General features: G+C 36.5%; 1 protein-coding gene across 2 annotated transcripts in view; it reads right to left on the bottom strand.

Annotated features, from left to right (window-relative positions):
• PRKG1 (protein kinase cGMP-dependent 1) overlaps positions 1 to 20,149 on the bottom strand; it is a 1,239,474-nt gene that overhangs the window by 427,982 nt on the left and 791,343 nt on the right. For both annotated transcript variants that reach the window (XM_036924011.2, XM_036924010.2), the window contains exon 4: positions 16,635 to 16,740. In XM_036924011.2, coding sequence (XP_036779906.1) covers positions 16,635 to 16,740 — 106 coding nt within the window. The remainder of the gene's footprint in view (positions 1 to 16,634; positions 16,741 to 20,149) is intronic.

The raw sequence follows: 20,149 nt of genomic DNA, 5'->3' as shown, positions 1-20,149 counted from the left end.
TCATCTAGACCATTTTGCTATATTTTAATAAGATCAAAATGACTTCTCAAATAAGCTAATTTCTCTCATTTCAATGGTGAGAGTATATACGCCTTCCTTTCTTCATTGTTCTCCTCCTGGGAAAGACCCTGGCTCTCTCAGCTCAATCTTTCTAGCAGGAAACCCTTCCCCATTTAATTGAAAGATTCTTGGTTCCTGAAGGTAGCAATTAATTGAAATGTTTTTCTTTGCATATACTTTATCACAGAATCTTAAAAATTTACACATGGGATGGGGTTCCAGGAAGGTTATATTGGTTTATCAGAGGAACCTTTTAGTCTTAGTTGGAGTTTTTAAAAAGCTGCATTTATAGAAAGGTAAGTTATGAGATTATTCTTATATTTGGCCTAAAGTGTTTTATCTCACCTACGATGCCACAATGTTAAAGACGCCACCACATTCTAATTCATGGTGTCTATTGAATTCTCTCCATCTGCTAGGCTGGTAAACCCAAAATAGAGACAATGATACACAGAATTCATGATGGCTCCTAAAAACATGGCTTCCCCTCTTTACCAACTTGTTATGCCCTGTTCTAGAATTATACTCCTGAATGAGCATAAAGTTCCGTTCACTATTTTGTGTCTAGGGAACCCAACTGCTTTCTCTTTCATCTCTTTCCATCTCTCAACCAATTGCTGAGAAATCACTAATGAAGGTCAGACTCAGGGCCTTCAGTTTTTAGGATTCAGGAATGGGATGGTTTTGAACCTCTGATGACGGATCCTTTTTGTCTCCAGTTTTTTCCACTTGCCAATCCTTCCTATATACTCCTGCTAGACTAATTTAGGAATGTATAGCTAAAATCCTGGCACATGCTCAAAAACTCTTAGTATCTTCATATTGCCTACCAAATTAAGACCAGATTATTTGCTTTCTAATTTCCAAGGGGAAATCTTAGAGCAGGAATTTGATATGTGGGGGTAGAGGGAAATGTGTCAGGCAGCCATTGCAGACAAGGGAGAAAGGCAGAGCAGCCCAGGGTTGATGCTCCAAAGGCATCATCACCTGACTGAATCTACTCATCCCTGTTTCTTTGCTTAGGCTGTCCCTTTGCCTCTTCTCTCAGGGCCTATTCCTGCAAATTCAATGTTAAGTTCCATCTTGATTTTTCTGTCCAATTAGAACACCTACTGTACTTGATTGCATTCTTCTCAAAGCATTTGTTTTGTTTTCTTTTTTTTCTAATCAAAGTATAGTTCTATTCTTATAATCTCATCTTTTTGGTCTTGCCTCATTACTCCAGATTACCAAAGATCAAACAAAAGAAAGGAGGAAAGAGTTTGGCATCACATAAATATGACAAAGCTGCAGGGATGACTCAGTGATTTCCCACATCTAAAACCACTTAATTGGTCTGTATTTAATTTGCCTAATTAATTTCTACAGAAAATGTGGGTAGGTGTCCCACTTCTAACTAGTTTTAACTATTTACAACATTAATAACTGAGATCATGGCTAGAGCAATCAGAGTAAGACAGCAATCTTTCGTGAGGTAGAGTGGAAAGGAAAGCCTGGAAATCATTATTATGAGGGGAAATTATGTTGACTATAAAGATTAAAGCTCCAAAAACTTGTGAAGAAGTCTTTTTTCCAAATTATAACTGCTGTTCAAATAACAATTCCAAACTTTGAACACCTTGATTTCACAATTTTGTTAGACATTAATCCACTGATATAAACACTTACTTATGTATTTGATTTATGCTATGTCTACACAAAAAATGGGACAATTTATCATGTGAATACACAAAACTAGACAAATAAATTTAAAATGTCAAAATTAAAATAAAAATGTTTTTAGAGGAGAAAAAAATGAATGCAGGACTCCAGGCATTGAAGTTATTCTAATTGAGCAACAGATTTAGAATTAAATTTCCCCTAATCCAGGCAATAATGGAAATGTAGTTCTTAGTATCTGAATAACTTAAGTATTCATGTTCATCAGGAGACAGGACAAATGCTATTTTGGCACTGAATCTTAGCAGGAACTTATCACAGGGCTAAAAAAATTCTGGATAATATAGCCAACAATTTATCCCAATACATATTGTAAAAAGTATAGAAGGGATATCTAAAAGCATTTCAACACTTCTATGGAATGTTCACATAATCCAGACATGTTATACTTGGATGCCCTAACTATTCCAAGACAGAATTTAGAAGAACTAAAAAAAAAAAAAAAAAAAATCAAAACTGAGTCCTAATCTGTCTCTCTCAAACACCAAAATGTTTCAAGCAACTTTGAACAATTTCTAGAGAAAGCAAATTCAAGGATGGGTTCTCTGATGTGTCAGAGGTGCCAAGAGTTGATGTTGTTGAGCAGAGCGCTACACTTAAGATTCATATGTTGGATATGAAGCCAGTAGAAGTGACTTTCCACTCAGAAAATTAAGAAGCTCCCAGACTTACATTAAAATCAGCTTCATGGGTTTGAAATTAGTTGCTAATGCAAGGTTATCACTTTGTATTTGAAGATGATTCCCTTGTTGTCAGTTGCAGCCTACATGTCTCTGATTTTTAAGAACAGTTTGTTCTAGCCATGATCTCAGTTATTAATGTTGTAAATAGTTAAAACTAATTAGGAGTGGGACACCTACCCACATTTTCTGTAGAAATGGATACAATTTATTGTTTAATGAATTCACAGATTTTTCTTTAAGCATGGGCCCATCCACCAGAAAAGTATCTGTCCAAAAGTTTCCAAATTTTAAAAAAGAGTATTAACCTAAAAGTGCAGTGAAAAACCTAAGTAAAGTCCACTTTTATCTGGAATATATTGAAAAGCTATAAGAAACTTGAAGATTTTTCCTTTCCCATAACAATCAGCCTCTTAATAACTTTATGAAGGGTGAAAAATTTTATCTTTTAATAAGGCTTTGGTATACCTTTAAAAAACACATTTTACTTTCATATTCTAGTACTAGAATGGTTATTTCTAATAAAGTCTAATGTACAGTTCTTCATTCTCATTTTATCTGGTTTTAAATTAAAAGAGTGGTTCTTGAAAGTTTTGCTATCAGGACCCCTTTACACGCCTAAAAATGAATACCCAAAGAATTTTTGTTTACATAGATTATATCTCGCTATATGTACCATATTATATAATAAAACTGAAAATTAAAACAAAAATTTACAAACATATAGTCCATTAACTGCTTTAGCCTCTGCAAAATTCCACTATAACCTTATAAGAGGATGAGAATGATAAAAGCAAATAAAACCTTAATATTATTCTGAAAATAGTTTTTACCTCATACATCCACCTAAAGAGTGTCAGGGATGCCCGGGAATACCTACACTATACTTTGAGAACCACCAGTTTAGAACAACCAGTAAAAAGGGATAAATTGGCCACAAGTAAAATGAACATGGAACGGAAATGGTCTTTGCTCCAGGCATGCACACAGGCCTTAAAGTTGCCCACTGGGGAGGGCACACCAGCTTGATTTACAGCACAAGGGAAGATACAGGGGGCTGGCTAAAGTCCCTTTTCTCCACTTTAATTCTAGACTTAGGAAAAATTCACTCTAATCTAGATTACCTCCAAAACTGGAACAGGAGAAAGTAGTTGCACACAGAGTACCTCCAACGGGCTTGTGTGCAAGAGATGGTAAAGTCATTCCATCTGGCATTCACTGATTTTATTATTATCCATGGGACATGCAGATCCCTTACAATTATTGGAGATCTGCCTGCATACACTGCATAAGACAATCAATGTGGCTGATGAAGGAAAATTATTAATTATTTATTTTTATTTTACCTTTTAAAAAATCTTATTTATATTTTAGTTCAGAAGTACATTTATAAAGGAATGTATACACACACACACACACACACACACACAGTGGAGAGTATGCTGAAAAAGTTTGTTAATGGGGTGTGCACCCAAAATGATTCAGGGACTATGTGATATTTTTTTTTTAATGTTTTAGCCAAATCAAATTAAGACTGAAAAATACCAAATATTGGTGAGGATCTGGAACAAACCTCTTTCAAATTGTTGGTGGGGGTATAAATTGGTTCAACCACCTTGAAATATTATATGGCATTATCAATAAAAGTTAATTATATACCTTCTCTATGGCTTAGAAATTTTATTCCAAGATACATAGTCAAGAGAAATGAAGGCAGACGTTCATGAAAAGACATGGTCAAGAATGCTTCCAGCAGCTTTATTTATAAAAGCTCAAAACTGGAAAGAACCCAAATGACCTTTGTCATTAAAACGGATAAACACATTGTGGCATATTTATCCAATGAAATGCTACAGAGCAATAAAAATGAAATATTGATGCACACAACAAAAGAGATGCCCCTCCCAGACACAATGTTCAGCAAAAGAAACCAGACGTAGAAGAGTATATACTTCATGATTCCATTACTGTGAAGTTAAAGACAAGCAAAACTAATCTACGATGATAGAACTCAGGTTATGTTTGGCAGAGGCGAGTAACTGGGAGGGAGCACTGCAGAGCCTTCCGAGACACTGGAATCATCCTATATCTTGACCTGGAGTTTAGTTACATGGGTATACAGATAAATAAACATGCACTGAACTGTACTTTTAAGATCAGTGCATTTTACAGTGCATATGATACACATTTTTTAATGTTTTAAAGTTACACCCAAATTAGAAAGTGTCCAACTTAATTTTTTTTTTCCCTATCAAACTAGAGTGGATCTGTGGGAACCTTCTTTATGCACCTGAAAACACAATGTGGAAAGTGTGCTTAAGGCCAGCCCACAAGCTTTTGCTTTTAAAGCTGCATTTCAGCCTCAGTCCTCTCCTGGTACTTTCCCGGCCATGAGCATAACCTGATTAGCACCTGCTCAGAATTCATAGCTAGGGTACAGGAGCAGGTTGACATGGTGCTACTCCCACCCCAGTGATCTTTCTTATTACATTTACCTTATGCCCTGGTCTTGCAGAACTAAGTCCTTTAAACTCAAGTAGAGATAGATGGTGGCAGCATAAGACAACAAGAGTTTGGGAAGACTTAATATTAAGTAACACCAAAGAATGTAATGTTACATTAACAACAACACTATAAAATCATGCATATACATCATGAGCATTATTGGGTAAAAGCTGCACATGAAGAGAAAAAAAAACATGAAAAGTAAAATCCTCGAATGTTGATAGTAGGTATCTTTGGAAAATATTACAATAGTTTTCTTTCCCACTTTTTCAGAAATTTTATAAAATGCATGACTTTATTAATGTGTAACATTTAAAATGAAGTAATTTTAAAAAGCCATATTTTTTTAAAAAGCTTTTTGAGGCGCCTATAAAGATGTTACCTATGCCTCACTTTTCATGATTATGATGATTTTAATTCTCAGTGATTATGAATTTGTTCTTGACTTCATCTCTCCCCAAGTTATGGCTTTTTCCTGGTGTACCAAGATCTTTAGCTAAAATGATAGACCAGCATGGCCCATTCAGTGATACTGTCTTAGACACAGATTTTTGGCTTCACATAAAACTCTCCATCTGTCCTTATGTGCAAGGGAGGCTGTTGTGACTTATTTCCCTGGTTTCCTTTCTGGCTCCTTCATCAACACCCCATTCCAGCTCCAGGACCACTGACTCCCCTAAATCATCTTGTCATTTCCTGACACTCCAAAACACTACCTGTTTACCACACTCCATTTCAACTAACCCCAGAAAGACCAAATTAACAGGTGTTGTTGGTGGTGAAAGTCATGCCAGAGGAGACCAGGACAGCAATATAGGCAAGTTGGCAGACCACAACAGTGAGGTATATAGAAACATGGGCATAATGGAGCTTGGTGACAAAGCTGCTGTCAAAGGGATTTATGGATGCTGTTATTTCCAAGAGAAAACATCTAGAGCTTGAGTAACATGTATCAAACATGTGGCTCAGATAAAAAGATCAGGAAAAAAAATAGGATTAGCCACAGAGTCCGGAAGTACTCCAGGTGCTCTCTGTAGTATTACTATATAATTGTTAATTCCAAACTCTTTGAGTAAGTCTGTCTTAATCTGAGTTAAAGAACTTCCTAAAGTATAGATGAAGGTTGCCAGGCACTCTTCAGAAAGGTGAGCAGGTATATGAGGCTCACAGTGGAGTGGCGTACCCTGAAGGAGGTAGGGTCCTCCAGAGAGTCCTTACATGGTCCAAAGAAGGAAATTAATGGCTTAACCTATGGTAGAAACCTAGTCTAAAAACAAAAGTAATTTTCATTTTATTTCTTTATTGACAATTTACGAGGACTCCTGAAATGAAACCTGTTTGGTAACTTGGATTATTTTTTTATTTAAGAAAACAATGTAATGTGATATCACGTGGTATAATCTGATTATGGTGAAATTTATATGGAAAAGAAGTATTTCAATTTAAAGGAATCAATCACATGCTTTGAGATGCCAGGGCCATCTAACAAGGACTACAAAAACAAATGCCACTGATAGCAGATAGAACGTAATCTCTTTTTTCTGGAATGTTTGATTTTTAAAAATCAAACAAGCTATCTCTTATTACATTAGATTCAAATTGAAATAAAAAATATTTAGAACTAGAGAGCTCAACTAACTAGCTGTTAGAATTCTGAGAGTCAGAGCTTAGGTCAGCAAGAAAGAAAATGGGTAAACTATCATTCCAGAGACAATTTACCCTTAAGCTAGACTAAATAATTTTTTTTAAAAAAAAGGCTTTCTAAAGGAGACTCCAATTTTCACAAATTTTATTATTTCTTATCTAACACGAAAGCTAGTTTTTGTATATTAATATCTGTAAGAAAACCTGATACAGGCTAATTCTACATGTCCCATAGAGAATTCTTAATTTTGCCTCGTAGTCCAGTCACTACTATTAAACAGCACACTCCACTTTATGGGACAAGTGTCTGGAAGAACTTAAAATATCAATTGGACACTTAACATAGCAGCATATACTGGTTTAAATTCAAAGTAAAACAAAAACTTTTGATCATATGTTGTTTATACCTAAACTTTACACTTAAGAAACTACTAAATATGCTTCCACGTCTGAATATATTTATTTATTGAGAGAAGAAAAGGAGGAGGAAGAGGATGGAGAAGGAAGACAAAGAAGGAAAGAAAAAGGAAGGAAAGAGATAGAAAAGGAAGGAGGGGAGGAAGGAAGGAATGCTGGCTTAATGCCATTTACAGTAATATTCATTAACTAAAGACAAGTCAGTAATTTCTTGGTGGTTTTTCAGTCTCATTTGTTGGACAGTCATGCATAATGTTTTCACAGTTTTGTCCAAGCAATACTGAAAAATATCATAACAATCACAAAAACAATCTCCCATTTCTCCAAACTCTCCTGGCCCCTAACACCAGGATATAATTTCAACAAATGGTGCTACTTCTAAGCACAGAGCTCAGAGTACAAATGGCCAAAAGAGATATGAAATTTATAAGAATTCGGAATTCTCTGGAATTAAATGTCCTTGAATCTTAATGTTTTCTATTGCCCTAAACCTTGGCTTAGTGTTAGATTTATTTGTGGATTCAATTTCTTTCAAAAAACTAAATGCATCCTCCAAGGCAACTTTGATTTCTTTGTTTGCATAATAGACCAGAACATTTAAGTTTTTTTCCAAACATGGAATGCAATGTTTACCCATTGGACTTCATCATCCAGTCAACTGGGAAACAAATTTTGTTCAATTCCTTGAAAAGTACTGAATAATTTTGAACTCACTGTATGTATTCATAGGATAAATGAAATTGTGCTGACTTCATTAGAATCCTTCTAAGCTTTAGTGTAAGTCCATCATTTATTGTATATATACAAAGTAAAATTTTTAAATGATATGGTTATCATGAGACTTCAAAGAAAAAAACTCTCTTGTATTTAAATGACTTTTTTTAAAGCCTCAAGATTCTGTTTATATATGGATAGATCGATTACACGCACAATTAATGTGAAGAACTTTTTGCAATGGTTGAAAGATATCAATAAATTAATTTCCAAGAATTCTTTGGCCTTCATACATATAATGAATTTTTCACATGTTTAGCAACTGACATTTTTCTGTAAAAAATAAATAAATATGTTTGTATATAAAATATATTTTTTCTGTAAAAGAAAAAAATATATATATACACACACAAACACACATATAAATACTGACCTATTGCTCTTTTGACATTACCCATTTTCAGAAAGTTGCCCTAATGTAATTAAGAGGACAGAGACTTTAGGATTGGGTCTAGTTTTCAATACAGCTTGTGATTTTGAGCAAGCTGCTCATTTCCATAACTCCAGTTACCTCCTCAGTTAAATGGGGATACCACCAACTATCTCAAAAGATTTTGCCAAAATTAAGTGAGATAACATGTCTAAAGTAGCAGCTGCAGGCTGTTTGTTCTTGTTTTCATTTTTTTCACTGTTACAGAAACATTCTCACTGTGGGGGAGTATTCATACAAAGTCCCTATTTTTGTCACCAAACATCATGCCAGGCGCTCCCTCTAATGGCTTCCCTTCCCAGTGTATACTTTCCATGCACCGTTACAAAGCAAAAAGGGAGACTGTCTGGTTCAGAAATACCCATGCTGCTAAACGGCCAGATTCTAAGCTTTAGGATTCACCTTGGTTAATCACATCAGTAAATATGTTATGACTGACTTTATTCCAAACCCCTCCACCCCACCTCCAAAAAAAACCCCACAAAAACTAAATACAGAAACTACAATGTCCATTTTAACTCTTTTGCAATTTTTCTAAACAAACCAACTGACGTACTCTCCTCTGCCCAAGACAGAATAAAAGGTACAAGCTAAGACACATGTTGTCTAAATCATCCTGATGTTTCCTTTGTTCATCAGCATAATTTCCACATCCTCATTCCAGATTCTCAGATTTCTCCCCAACTGTGGGAAAGTAGATTTCTGTGTCATGTGGAGAAATCTAGGATGCTGAGATCCAAGAAGCCTATCTTCTTAATTTCTCCAGTAGCTTGTGGATTCCTTCTGGGCCCGTTCATTACAAAATTGTTTTCTTTATGGAACCATAAAGAAAAACCTATAAAAACATCCTTCCGCAATGCTCCAATCCTTTGCATACAAAACATATCACAAAGACTATAATGAGGCTCATACGAAAACTGTAGGTATGAAATAAGCCTCACTGCAGGAATGATTCCCAAGGTTGAAAACTATAGCAATAAATGGAGGAATATTAAACTGCTTCATCACACTGCTTTAGTTTTTTAAACCCTGGAGTGTTGAGAAACTATCCTGAGAGACCTGGTTAAGAACAATTAGCCTACAATCCCCCAAGGAACTCATCCCTCCAAGCCCCAAAATGGGTCACTATATTAAATCCCTCACCTGGGACTTTGTCTTCCCTGGGGCCAAACAAGACTTATCTGTATAGGAGTCACTGCTTGACTTAAATGGGAGGTTTCAGCTACAAACAACATAATTATTTACAAGGATTAGAAGGAAGTTACAAATGCAGACATGTGTGCCTATATATGAAATGTGTAGATGAATAACCTTTAATATATAATGATGAAAATGTCAGACTACATTGCCTTTCTTTTAAAAAAGGATCAATAGGAAGACATTTATGCATATGCTAGATGACAACATGAAATGAATGGCTACTTTTATATTTATCTGTTCCTCATGTCATCTTTAATGAGAATGGATCTGCTACCACAAAATGGACTGCAAACAGGCAGACTTTAAAATGGGGTGAGAAAGTGCCTCTTTATTTATTCCTCACATTATTTCCCTGCAAATTAAAACTATGCCAGCTTTGTCAAGCTTAATTCTAATGCAGGTTTCACAATCTTCTAGAAAATTTCTATTAAAGCTCAAAGCTTAAGAGCTTAACAGGTCTGTCACTTATCCTTTGAAGGGAAAAAAAAAGGTCTAAATATCCCCCTTTTCATATGTGCCTTCTTTTGTCATCTTGCACTGTAAGTTACAGGAGAAAAATCTGGGGAAAACGAGACCATAATTTTGATTTTTCAGAAACATAATTTCAACACGCTGCTTAGACAGTACAGCTGTCCCTTATGTAATTTGTGCACAAAAAGTAACATCTTGATTTCTTCAGGTTAAAGTGTACCAGAGATGATCTGTCAGTCAGTGCCCAAACGGTCCAATTCCTTAAAAATTTACAGAACATAGTCTAAGCAAAAACAGGTCCAGCTTCAAGACTACCACCTGTGCTTGAGCAGCTCCAGGCAGGGCATGGAAAGGAGCCCCAGACCACACACACAGAAGCTTGACCGTCTGATGACAGAAGACACTGATTCTGAGCTCCTGGGCAGTTCATATCCATTTCAGAAAGAATGGAGCCTGCTTTCATACAGCAGGTGGATTTCCAAACAACTAAAGGCCTCACCACTGAGCACATACAATTCTAAGACATTATCACTTTTACTCATCACCAGTTAAAGGGATAGCTTTTAGGCTATTAATGAACACTTATTTCTGAGAACGTATCCTAGGGGGATCAGGGGAAGGAAAATATATTGAGGTTTGGGGGAAGGGCACTATTACAGAAATATATATATATAGCAGATAGGAAACCCACTATACCAAGAACAAGGTCTACCACTGCCCAAATCTCCAGGCAAATTAATGCCAATTTGTTGAGAAGGACAGTAGTATAGAAACTAACATGTTAGCGTCCAGCAGCTATTGAGGCAATACAGGATAGAGTCTAAGAGTATCAGTTCCAGAGCCACTAGCTCTCCCCCTAACTAGCTGTGGAGCTTTAGCTCTTTGGCCTCAATTTCTCCTTAGTAAAATGGAAAGGATGTTAGTGCTTTATAGGTTTCTGTTGAGGATTAAATGAGCTAATGCATCCAAAGTGTTTTGGACACTGCTTGGCACATTCAGTAAGTGTTTTATAGTATTATTTTGTTTATTCCTAATTATAATCCATTATGGAGGGAGTTTCCCCTATTTTTAATCTTAGAAACTCATTGTAAGTTTAAAGAAACGTGACTAATGTTATATACCTACATCAATGGTGAAGCCAAAATTTAAACTCAAAACACTCTTTTCACATCAATGAGTTATACAAACACTCAAAACATGTGACATATTTTCTGCTTCAGCTTATGTCCTGTATTCTGTGATTCCCCAAGAGTGGCCACAGACCAGCAGCTTGAACATCAGCTAAGAATTTGTAAGAAATATAAGTTTTCAGGCCCACCCCCCAACTGTCATTCAAAATTCACATTACAAGGGCAGCTGTCCCCAGTTAGTTTATGGAAGACATGACAACATTAGCAGGAACATTAAAGAATATCCCAGAGAAACTGTGAAACATGGAACCTGTGTTGTGTTAAGATTGTGGAGAATTTTACCCTGGAGGTTTTGGACAATAAAAGGACTGCTGAATATCAGACTTTCCTGGGAGCAGAGAGCTGGTTTATCATTTATTTTTGGCATGACTCTTGTAACTAATCTAGGCCTCACTTCTTCCATGTGTAAAATGAGTTACCTCACGTGTCCCTGACAACTTTCTATTCTCCTCAATGAACTCTAAATCTCTCCCTGATGATACTTTAAAAAACATGATGTAAAAGAAAAATCTCAGAAGCAAGGTGACCTGTTGGATTCAGTTATAAAAACATGAAACTCAGGTTTTCAAACTGGATCAGAGAAGGAAAACATTGCAAGGGGTTCAGAAACTTCATTACCCCAAAACTGAAAGTACAAAGAGCGTAGAAGTCTATGTAATACCAAATTAATGATATAAGTAACTTCTGTGAATAGGAAAAAATAAAACATTACAAATCCACCCCCACATTTACTACAGTGAGGAGCTTCATTAGAGTACACACTGAACCCAAGTTCAGGTGTGGCAGGACCCTCCGAATTGGAAGTCAGAAACCTGGGTTCTAGTCTAAGTTCTGTTTCTAACTATATATGAGCTCATTTTGGCCTACTGAGCCTCATTTTCTCCACTGACAAACAGTGCACAGAGATTAAACTACACTGTGTCTTAGATTTTTATAGGCCCAAAATTGTTTAACCCCTATTGATGTATCAGACCACAGAGGTGGAGCTGCATCAATGCATTGGCCCCTGCTAGTCACTGGTATGGCCAAAACTACCAGATGAGAAAACCATAAAGCAAGTAGAAGTTTCAGGAAGCTTTGGTCCAAGCATAGACTATAGGCACAAGTCATTGTCAAGCCAACATGAAATTCCCCTCCTAATGAAGGCCATTCTGAGAGCAAAAGGATAGCATGAAGTTTCAATAACAAAGTCATAAGGGTTTTTTTGGAGTGTGGGGGTGGGGATTGGGGGGCAATATCACTTTTCGAACATGCATATGTAAGTAGCATATTTAATTACATGTTAGATGTACATACAAAACTTGTTATAGAGAATAAGGGGGAAAAATAAACTGGATTTGGAGCTTACTCCCTAGAGATGGAAATAATAAGGAAGCTTTCTATACCTTCAAGATGTAGAAGGGCCACCAACAAGGAAATGAGCAGGAGTCACGGGCACAGCTGCGCTAGGTCTCCTGAAGGCCTGCCCCTCGCCTGGGCTCCTCCCGGGTGGGTGCTGCTAAGGCCCTCGGGGGCGCTGTTTGTCTTGGGCTTTGTTACCAACTAGCTTTCCCTTCTGCCCAAAGAAGGCCAAACTGTAGGGCTAATAGGTTTAAAACCGAAAACCCCTCCAAGTCCTTAACATTTGGAGAGTCAAGTGGGGACCAAATAGTCATCAAATTCTTTCAAAATTTCCAAGGTTTAAAATTCTACTTTTTGAGAAAACAATGTGAAACACTGTGGCTAATGTTATTCGTGACCTCTTTCAATTCAGGAAAGGGAAATTACAAGTTTATAATTAGTTTTAAGAGATAATAGATGCTTTCTTCCTACCACTGCAGGCATACTCAGTATACACCACAGGTCACCCTGGGAAATATATCCATTCAAAGGGAGAGGCGTCTCCTGGGATGATCTGCACCGGAAGGGAACATGGAACATCTAAGAAATGAAAGACTGCCATGTGACTGCAGCAAAGAGAAAGTGAGAGGAGGGGTAAGGAGAAGATGGAGAGTGAGATAAGTTCTGGGGAGCAGCCAGGCGAGACAGTGCTAAAGACAGAGGCTTTATCTTAGGGCTGATAAGAAGTCGTGGAAAGGTTTCGTGTAGGAAAATGGCATGAGTACATCTGCCTTAACAGAAGATTCCTAAGTGGATAAATGAAAGTTTTTGAGGATCACCAGGATTGATTGAATAGCTTAAATGCCAAACAGTCCATGACGTGTCTGATTTGTCACTGAGGCAAGTAATGTGAATAGAGGTTCTTCATCATCACTGTCATTATCATCACAGTTTGGAGCTAACAGAAAATCCACAAGCACATTGCAGTGGTCCCTCAACTATGCTCTAATGCTCTTCTGGGGCATAGATGCTAATGCTAACTGAAACACAGAGAATATGCTCAGAGAAAAGCAACACAAGTGAACTCTGGCAGCTATTTGGCTCATTTTTCAGAATCTGTCTTAAAAACAAGAACATTTTCAGTAGCCAAAGGAGATGGAAAATGCTGGCAACTGGCAAATTGACTACTGGACCTATAGCAATCATGTCTTGCTTAGCAGCACTGCCCCTTGAATATTTTTTCACTGTGCTTGCATAGGAACATCTTTGTTTATCAGGATATGTGAAAGATAGGCACAAAAGAGAAATGACTAAATAGGATTAAAGAGCCAGGATCACAGTTTGCTGTGGCATTTAATAGCGAAGAGCAGGCCAAGCCACATGAGGGGTAGTTCCAAAATGGGTAAACACACTGGAATCAAAATTTTAAAAACATTGGCAAAAAGGAAAAATTCTTTTATTCTGACAGTGCATTTATATGCCTGAGGTGTCCCCTTTTCCCACCCTCCAATTTACTACTTTTTTAGAGAAATGAAGAGAAAGAGTGGTATGGGGAGATGAGCAGTGATAAGATATGAACAGATAATTCCTCTTGTAGCCTGTCACTGCCCCTGAAATTTGTCTGTTAGGAAGGCAAGAAAGATAATAGAGACTGCAAAGAATTCTGATCAATTATAATATCTGCTAGAGTTTTTGTTTTTCTGATAGTGCCACAATTGCTTTAACTCAAGTATACAGTATCTACAGAAAAATTCAGATGAAAATTTTACTTAGCATGTACATTATAGAACCACCCTCCACCCCCACCCCACAACACACACACACACAGTTGCCTACAGACAACTTTAAAGTAGTAAGTCTATGTTTTTGTGATGGTTAAGGTAAGTGAGCCTCTCTGAACTTGAAGCCATAAGAGGAAAAAGTTGACTGGCTTGACTATACAAAAGCCTAACAATTTTATATTATATAAAAGAGTGGTAAGCAAAATTTTTAAAAGTCAAATAGGGAACCAAAGCAATTCTGCAGCTATGGCAGAAAAGTGTAATTTTAGTCATCTTAGTTTTTAACAGTATTTATCTTTCCTGGAGACACTTGCCATCTCTTAACAGCCTTGCAAATTACATGTGAGCATCGTTAGTTAACCTGGCAATGCGAAGGAGGAATGAGTGTGATTCACTCTTTCAGCTTCGTGAGTGGGCAACTTGTACTTAAGATCTCAGCTCTTGGTTTAATACTATGCTGTCAATGTCTTGAAATTTTTACCAATTTTTGAAAAAGGACCCTGAGTTTTCATTTTGCACTGGGCCCTGCCAATTATATACTGATTCTGCACTTACTGTCCTATAACTGCCTTTCTACAAGCTAGTGAGTTGTGTGCCAAAGAATACTCTGATGCTTAAAGAAGAGCTCGAAGCCTGATAAGTTTACAGTCTAGACATAGAAATAAGCTTAGTAGTCAGATTATAATAAAACAAAGCAGAAAATGAGACACATGGCAGACACGAAGCTCCGGAGGAGGGAGAGGTTACCTCTGTGAAATGAGGCCAGTGTCTGTGGAAGCAGCAGCTTTTATTTGGACTGAAAGACAGAGATGGTGGGGACAAAAGGCAACTGAGGCCAAGTGCTGTATAAAAGCACAGCGCCTGTCTGGGCACAAGGAATCGCAGTTTGCCCGCGGTAAGAAGAAATCAGGCTGATAAAGGGGGCTGCCTGGCTTCGAGAGAGCTTTGAAAAGGCAGCCAACAATGCTGTATATAATTCAACAGGAGCCATGAGCCATTGAAATGTTGTAGAGCGAGAACCAGTTGGTCACAGTCATAATTTAGGAAGATTAAAGCTGGCCGCAGGCAATGATGGCCACTGTGTCACCTCTCTGGACTCCTAGCACAGTACTGTATTCACAACTGATGTGGACTTGATGTTTCACAAAGCGGCCAGATGGGAAGTGACATCAAAGTCAACACCTACCTCTTTTTTATTCAACCAGCTGCTCTAAGTTGACCAACAAGAAATGTCACACATTCACACATACTTACCTATATACACATATCACTGTACATACACACATATATATATATATTCACACACACACACAGCACCTGAATAAACTCCAAGCAGAAATATGCATTTCCAGTTTTCCTAAATGTTTTATCCAGTCACATTGAGGAAAAAACCAAATGCCCTACTGAAAGTGCATATTTAACATATTATTACTTGATAACAAATTAAATTTTATTGTCCTTGTAGCAGGACTATAAAGGAACAAGTCACGTAGGAATGAAAAAATGCATGAACAATGAATCAAAAACAAAATTAACCACAAGAAATATCTAATATTAAAATTTCATCTTAAGGAAATTCAATAGGTATAAAATGTAAATTTGATTTTAACTCCATTGAAACCATTTCTTCACCCAAAGTAAAGACATAAATGAAAAAGCAAGTTTAATATTCTAGCAGTCACACAAACTCTTAATTGGCAGTACAATCCCTTTTAACTCACATAATCTGTGCATCAGATTTATGTGAGTTAAAAGGGATTGTACTGCCAATTTAATGATGGTTCTGTTTAAGAGAAAAATGATACAAAATTGCTTTTTGAAAAAAGTGAGAGTTGTCAATATTCTTTTTAATGATAAAATGTATTTTCTTTAAAATAAACTTTGAGACAAAGCAATGCATTTTAGTGAAAATCAGAGTATTCCTCAGAAATGAAGTTTTTTAAATTCCAATTTCCCTGCTATATTGAAATGAAAAAGCTTTTGATTTTTCAGAAGTAGAACATAAAATGAACTTAATTTAGTAAATTAAACAGATTAAAGGATAATAAGTTTCTTCTTGGACCTTTTCCATCTTAGTCATCTGACCTTTAATATGCAACATTACACAAGAGATTACAGATGATTCAGTCTTCAAGTGTGGTTTGCTTTAGAAAAGATACCAAAATACATTAACTGATAGAGATGCACTGAACATCCTTTTCTGTTTAATTCTCATTTGTTTCTTTCAGCCATACTTCTCTATTAGAGAATGTTGAATGAAACTGAAGTTCTAACTAAACCACATAACATAAAAATTGGCACCAGAAACAGAAATAAGGCAGTCCAAAGTCTTGTACTCTGACAAATTCGTAGGCTATTAAGACTATCTTCCTTTTGCTGCATTTCAGAGAAGAGGGATAAAAAGACAATAAACAGTTTCAAAAGGAGGAAGAAAGCATCCTACCTTTTTAAAAATTCCATATATTCGGTATGCTTGATGAGTCCTGTCCTCATCATTATTGTTTGAAAACATTGTCGATCAATGGCCCAGAGCTTCACATTTACAAGAGCTGGAGAAAAAGAAGAAACAAATGGAAAAATTAATTAGGGAGCTTCAACTATATATGAAAAAGAAATTAGTTATTCATGAGAGATATGAAAATGATTAATTCTCATTAATGAGAATTCTGATATAATGTTATCCTATTTTTTAAAGGCACGTATTCTTACAGGCAAAATGTAGTTCATAATTTTCCAAACTAGTATTATTGTTCAATAGGAAATTTCCTGTTACTCTTATGTCTTTTAGGGATGAGAATGCCAAAGTATACATTTTCAAGTAATTATTAATTTCAAGACTACGTATGAAGAAAATCACAAGTAATAACACTCCTTAGTTATCTAGACTGTTGTTAATGAATCATATGATCATATTTTAATTGCAAAAAGTAGAGGTGAAAATTTAGCTTTCAGGTTTAGGAGCAATCTTAATAGAAATAATTACCCAATCATTTCCACACAAATCTTATTTTACAAACTGAACTGTGCCCAAAATTACCACATGAAGTTACATGCTTATCGAATTTTAATTATTACTCTTATACATACTGCTTTCTTTGACAAGATTAAGTGTTGAAACTGAATACCACAGAATTGCACCGTTTGATCTATTAAGCATATCAATACAAAGTTTTAGAGAAAAAACAGATGCAGTGTAACAGAACAATGTATCAAGATAAACTTAGGTTTTAAAGAAGTACACTAAAAATCTGGGTACTTGAATCTGTGTGATGGGTAAACAAGAGGCTTATTTTACTCTGCTCTCCATTTTTATGTATGTTTGTAAATTTTCCTAATAGAAAAAAATTCAAGTTAGCACAATAACTAAGAAAGACAACTCAACCCACGGGGTATGGGGCAGAGAGGGCTGTGCAGGGCTTACAGCAAGACCGGTGAATGGGGCCAAGATGTAGTTTAATGAGCCAAACAGAGAAAGATGAAAAAATGCAATTCTCACTTCTTTACACACATCAGACCAAGTCCAGCAAATGCAATGGATCAAGATTTGGGGGTAAGAAAGGGGAGAAACATTAATCAGGCCACATGTGTGCCTTGTGGAAAGGGGCAAGAAGTAATACAGAGAACAGGGAGAAAAATGATAAATCTTGTCCTCTAGAGTAAATCCTTATCTTGGAATTATACATAAATTTTTTCTTGCAAAACTGTTTGAAGCTAAGAAACTAGAGCATGACTTCTCCCTTGGCCAGCTCTTTATTGGAGACAAAGGTACTCGGGTAGGCAGAAAAAGAACAAAGCAGTAAGGACTGTTGTACGGGTGGCTCCATTCCAAACATCCTTTAAAAAATGAACTCTCATGAAAGACAATGCTCATCTCAGATATTCTCCAGCCACCTTCTAGTTCCTCTGCTGAATCCAGGCTCCTTTCCAGGACATGTTTACTTGAGATAAATATAGGAAACTAGATAATACAGCCACAAAGGACTGTGAAAATCAGGAATAATTCAGAGAAGTAGAACCCTGAACAGTGGGAGTAGAGCTAGGGTACAGCCGGGCAAAGGGGGATCAGGTGAGGGAAGTGCACAAGCAAGAGCCCAGCTGGGAGTGAGCTTGGGTGGTGGGAGTCCAGTGAGGGATAAAGGAGACTGAGAAGGCTCTGACTTCTGGAGGGTTGCTTCATAGTTTGGGAGGAAGTTGATGCAGGGCCTTGGAAGGCAGGGTGAATTGATGAGTGACAGTAAGCTATTAAAGATCTTTAAAAGACAAAATAAACCAAAGCAAAGAACCACAATTCTAAAGGGTACCTATGGGTACAAAAAATTTTAATGCTACAAGAAAAAACACATCAAGATTTTCTTTATTTAGCATCGTAACCATTCCTAGGTATTTCCAGTATAGAAATGCCTCCCCCCAAAAGACAAATTAGGATATACCAACCAATTTCCTTATTTTAAAAACAGTGGCAATAAAAATAGTCATACTAGTATATGTATTTTTAAAATACACCTGGAAGGAATGATTACATACATTGTAAGAATCTCCCTGCAGAACACTTCACAATGCATATTTATGGCAGCATTATATAAAAGTTTCTATTATAAACTCTTAAACAGAGATATGATCATAGTGATACTTGAGAAAGACTAACATGAGGGACATAAATTGGATATGGAGATACCCAAGTGAGGCAGAACACAGACCAACATTGGTGCTACCACAGAACTTATTTCAAAACCATAGGGCAGAATACTCTATGATGAGAGCTCCGTGTGAGGAAAGCTGTTCTGGTAATACGTTGTGTGCACAGTTGCTAGCAAGGAGCAATGAGCTCCAAACAAGGGTGCAGTGATTCGGGAGTCAAAGAGGGTCTTCACGATTACAGCAGCAGTGGGAGTAAGTGCAAAGGCTTGGCAGGTGTGTAGGTGTGTAGGGGACTGTGTAAGTGTTTTGTTTATGTGTACATGCACGTAAATGTTGTGACCAAGTTATCTGCAGTACTTTAAGTGTTCACAATTCAAGTCTAGTCTCCCTCCCAGGACCCTCCTGATGAACAATCTTTCTATCCTATGAACAACTATACCTTTTTCTATCTGTGTCATTCACTGGCACTTTACACACATTGTCAATATTAATTATCTATACTATGACTGTATCATGTTTCCTCAATAAGTTTGTACATCCCCTTAGAGAAAAAGTCACTATCTCATTTCTTATAATATTCCCTCACTCAAGAAATTAGCTTCTCATTTCATAAGCACTGGAGCTATATGCTAGTTAAATTTGTACACAAAGTTCACCTGCAACAACAAAAAAAAAAACCCAGGCAGATTCTAATGTTAAGTTCAGTTTAGACATTTTAATGTAAATATACCATAATCCATGTATTAATAAACAGAATTCAGAATTTTTATTTTATCTTTTGATTCCCATTTACATTGAAATGTCTCTAAATGAAATGAAATATCTCTAAGTAAAACTGTTTCAGATTTTTGCATGATAATGAACATGGTTTCATCTGATTGCAGATTTATCCCTGACCTTGGGCAAGATGCCAAAACCTTTTTTCTATTCAGCCATCGTGCACAGTAGTCAAGTCAGCATTTATAGGTGGGCAAGCATGACTAATAATCACCTTGCCTTGTTATAAAAAATGTGGTCATATCAGAGTTACGATTACCATCTTGCTTCCTAGCCTGCTGGAGTATAAGTCTTCCATATACCTGAGGAATCATTCCCCAACATAAAACAGAAAAACAAAAAACAATGACAAACATTCTTTATTTACCTTTGATCTTAAGCAGTATGTTAATCTCTGTAGGGAATAAACAGTACTTCACAAATAAAGTTCCTGTGATTTTTCACAATGACTGTTATTGTTTAACATTTAAGGCCCAAGGGCATGAGACAGAGAAAGGGTTGGGAAGGGATTTTTCTTTTTGTTCAGTATGTATCTAAAATTCT

This window comes from Manis pentadactyla, chromosome 8, assembly GCF_030020395.1.
Source record: "Manis pentadactyla isolate mManPen7 chromosome 8, mManPen7.hap1, whole genome shotgun sequence".
Lineage (NCBI taxonomy): Eukaryota > Metazoa > Chordata > Mammalia > Pholidota > Manidae > Manis > Manis pentadactyla.
The sequence above is the reverse complement of the archived record's forward strand: the minus strand, read 5'-3'. Positions and strand labels throughout refer to the sequence as shown.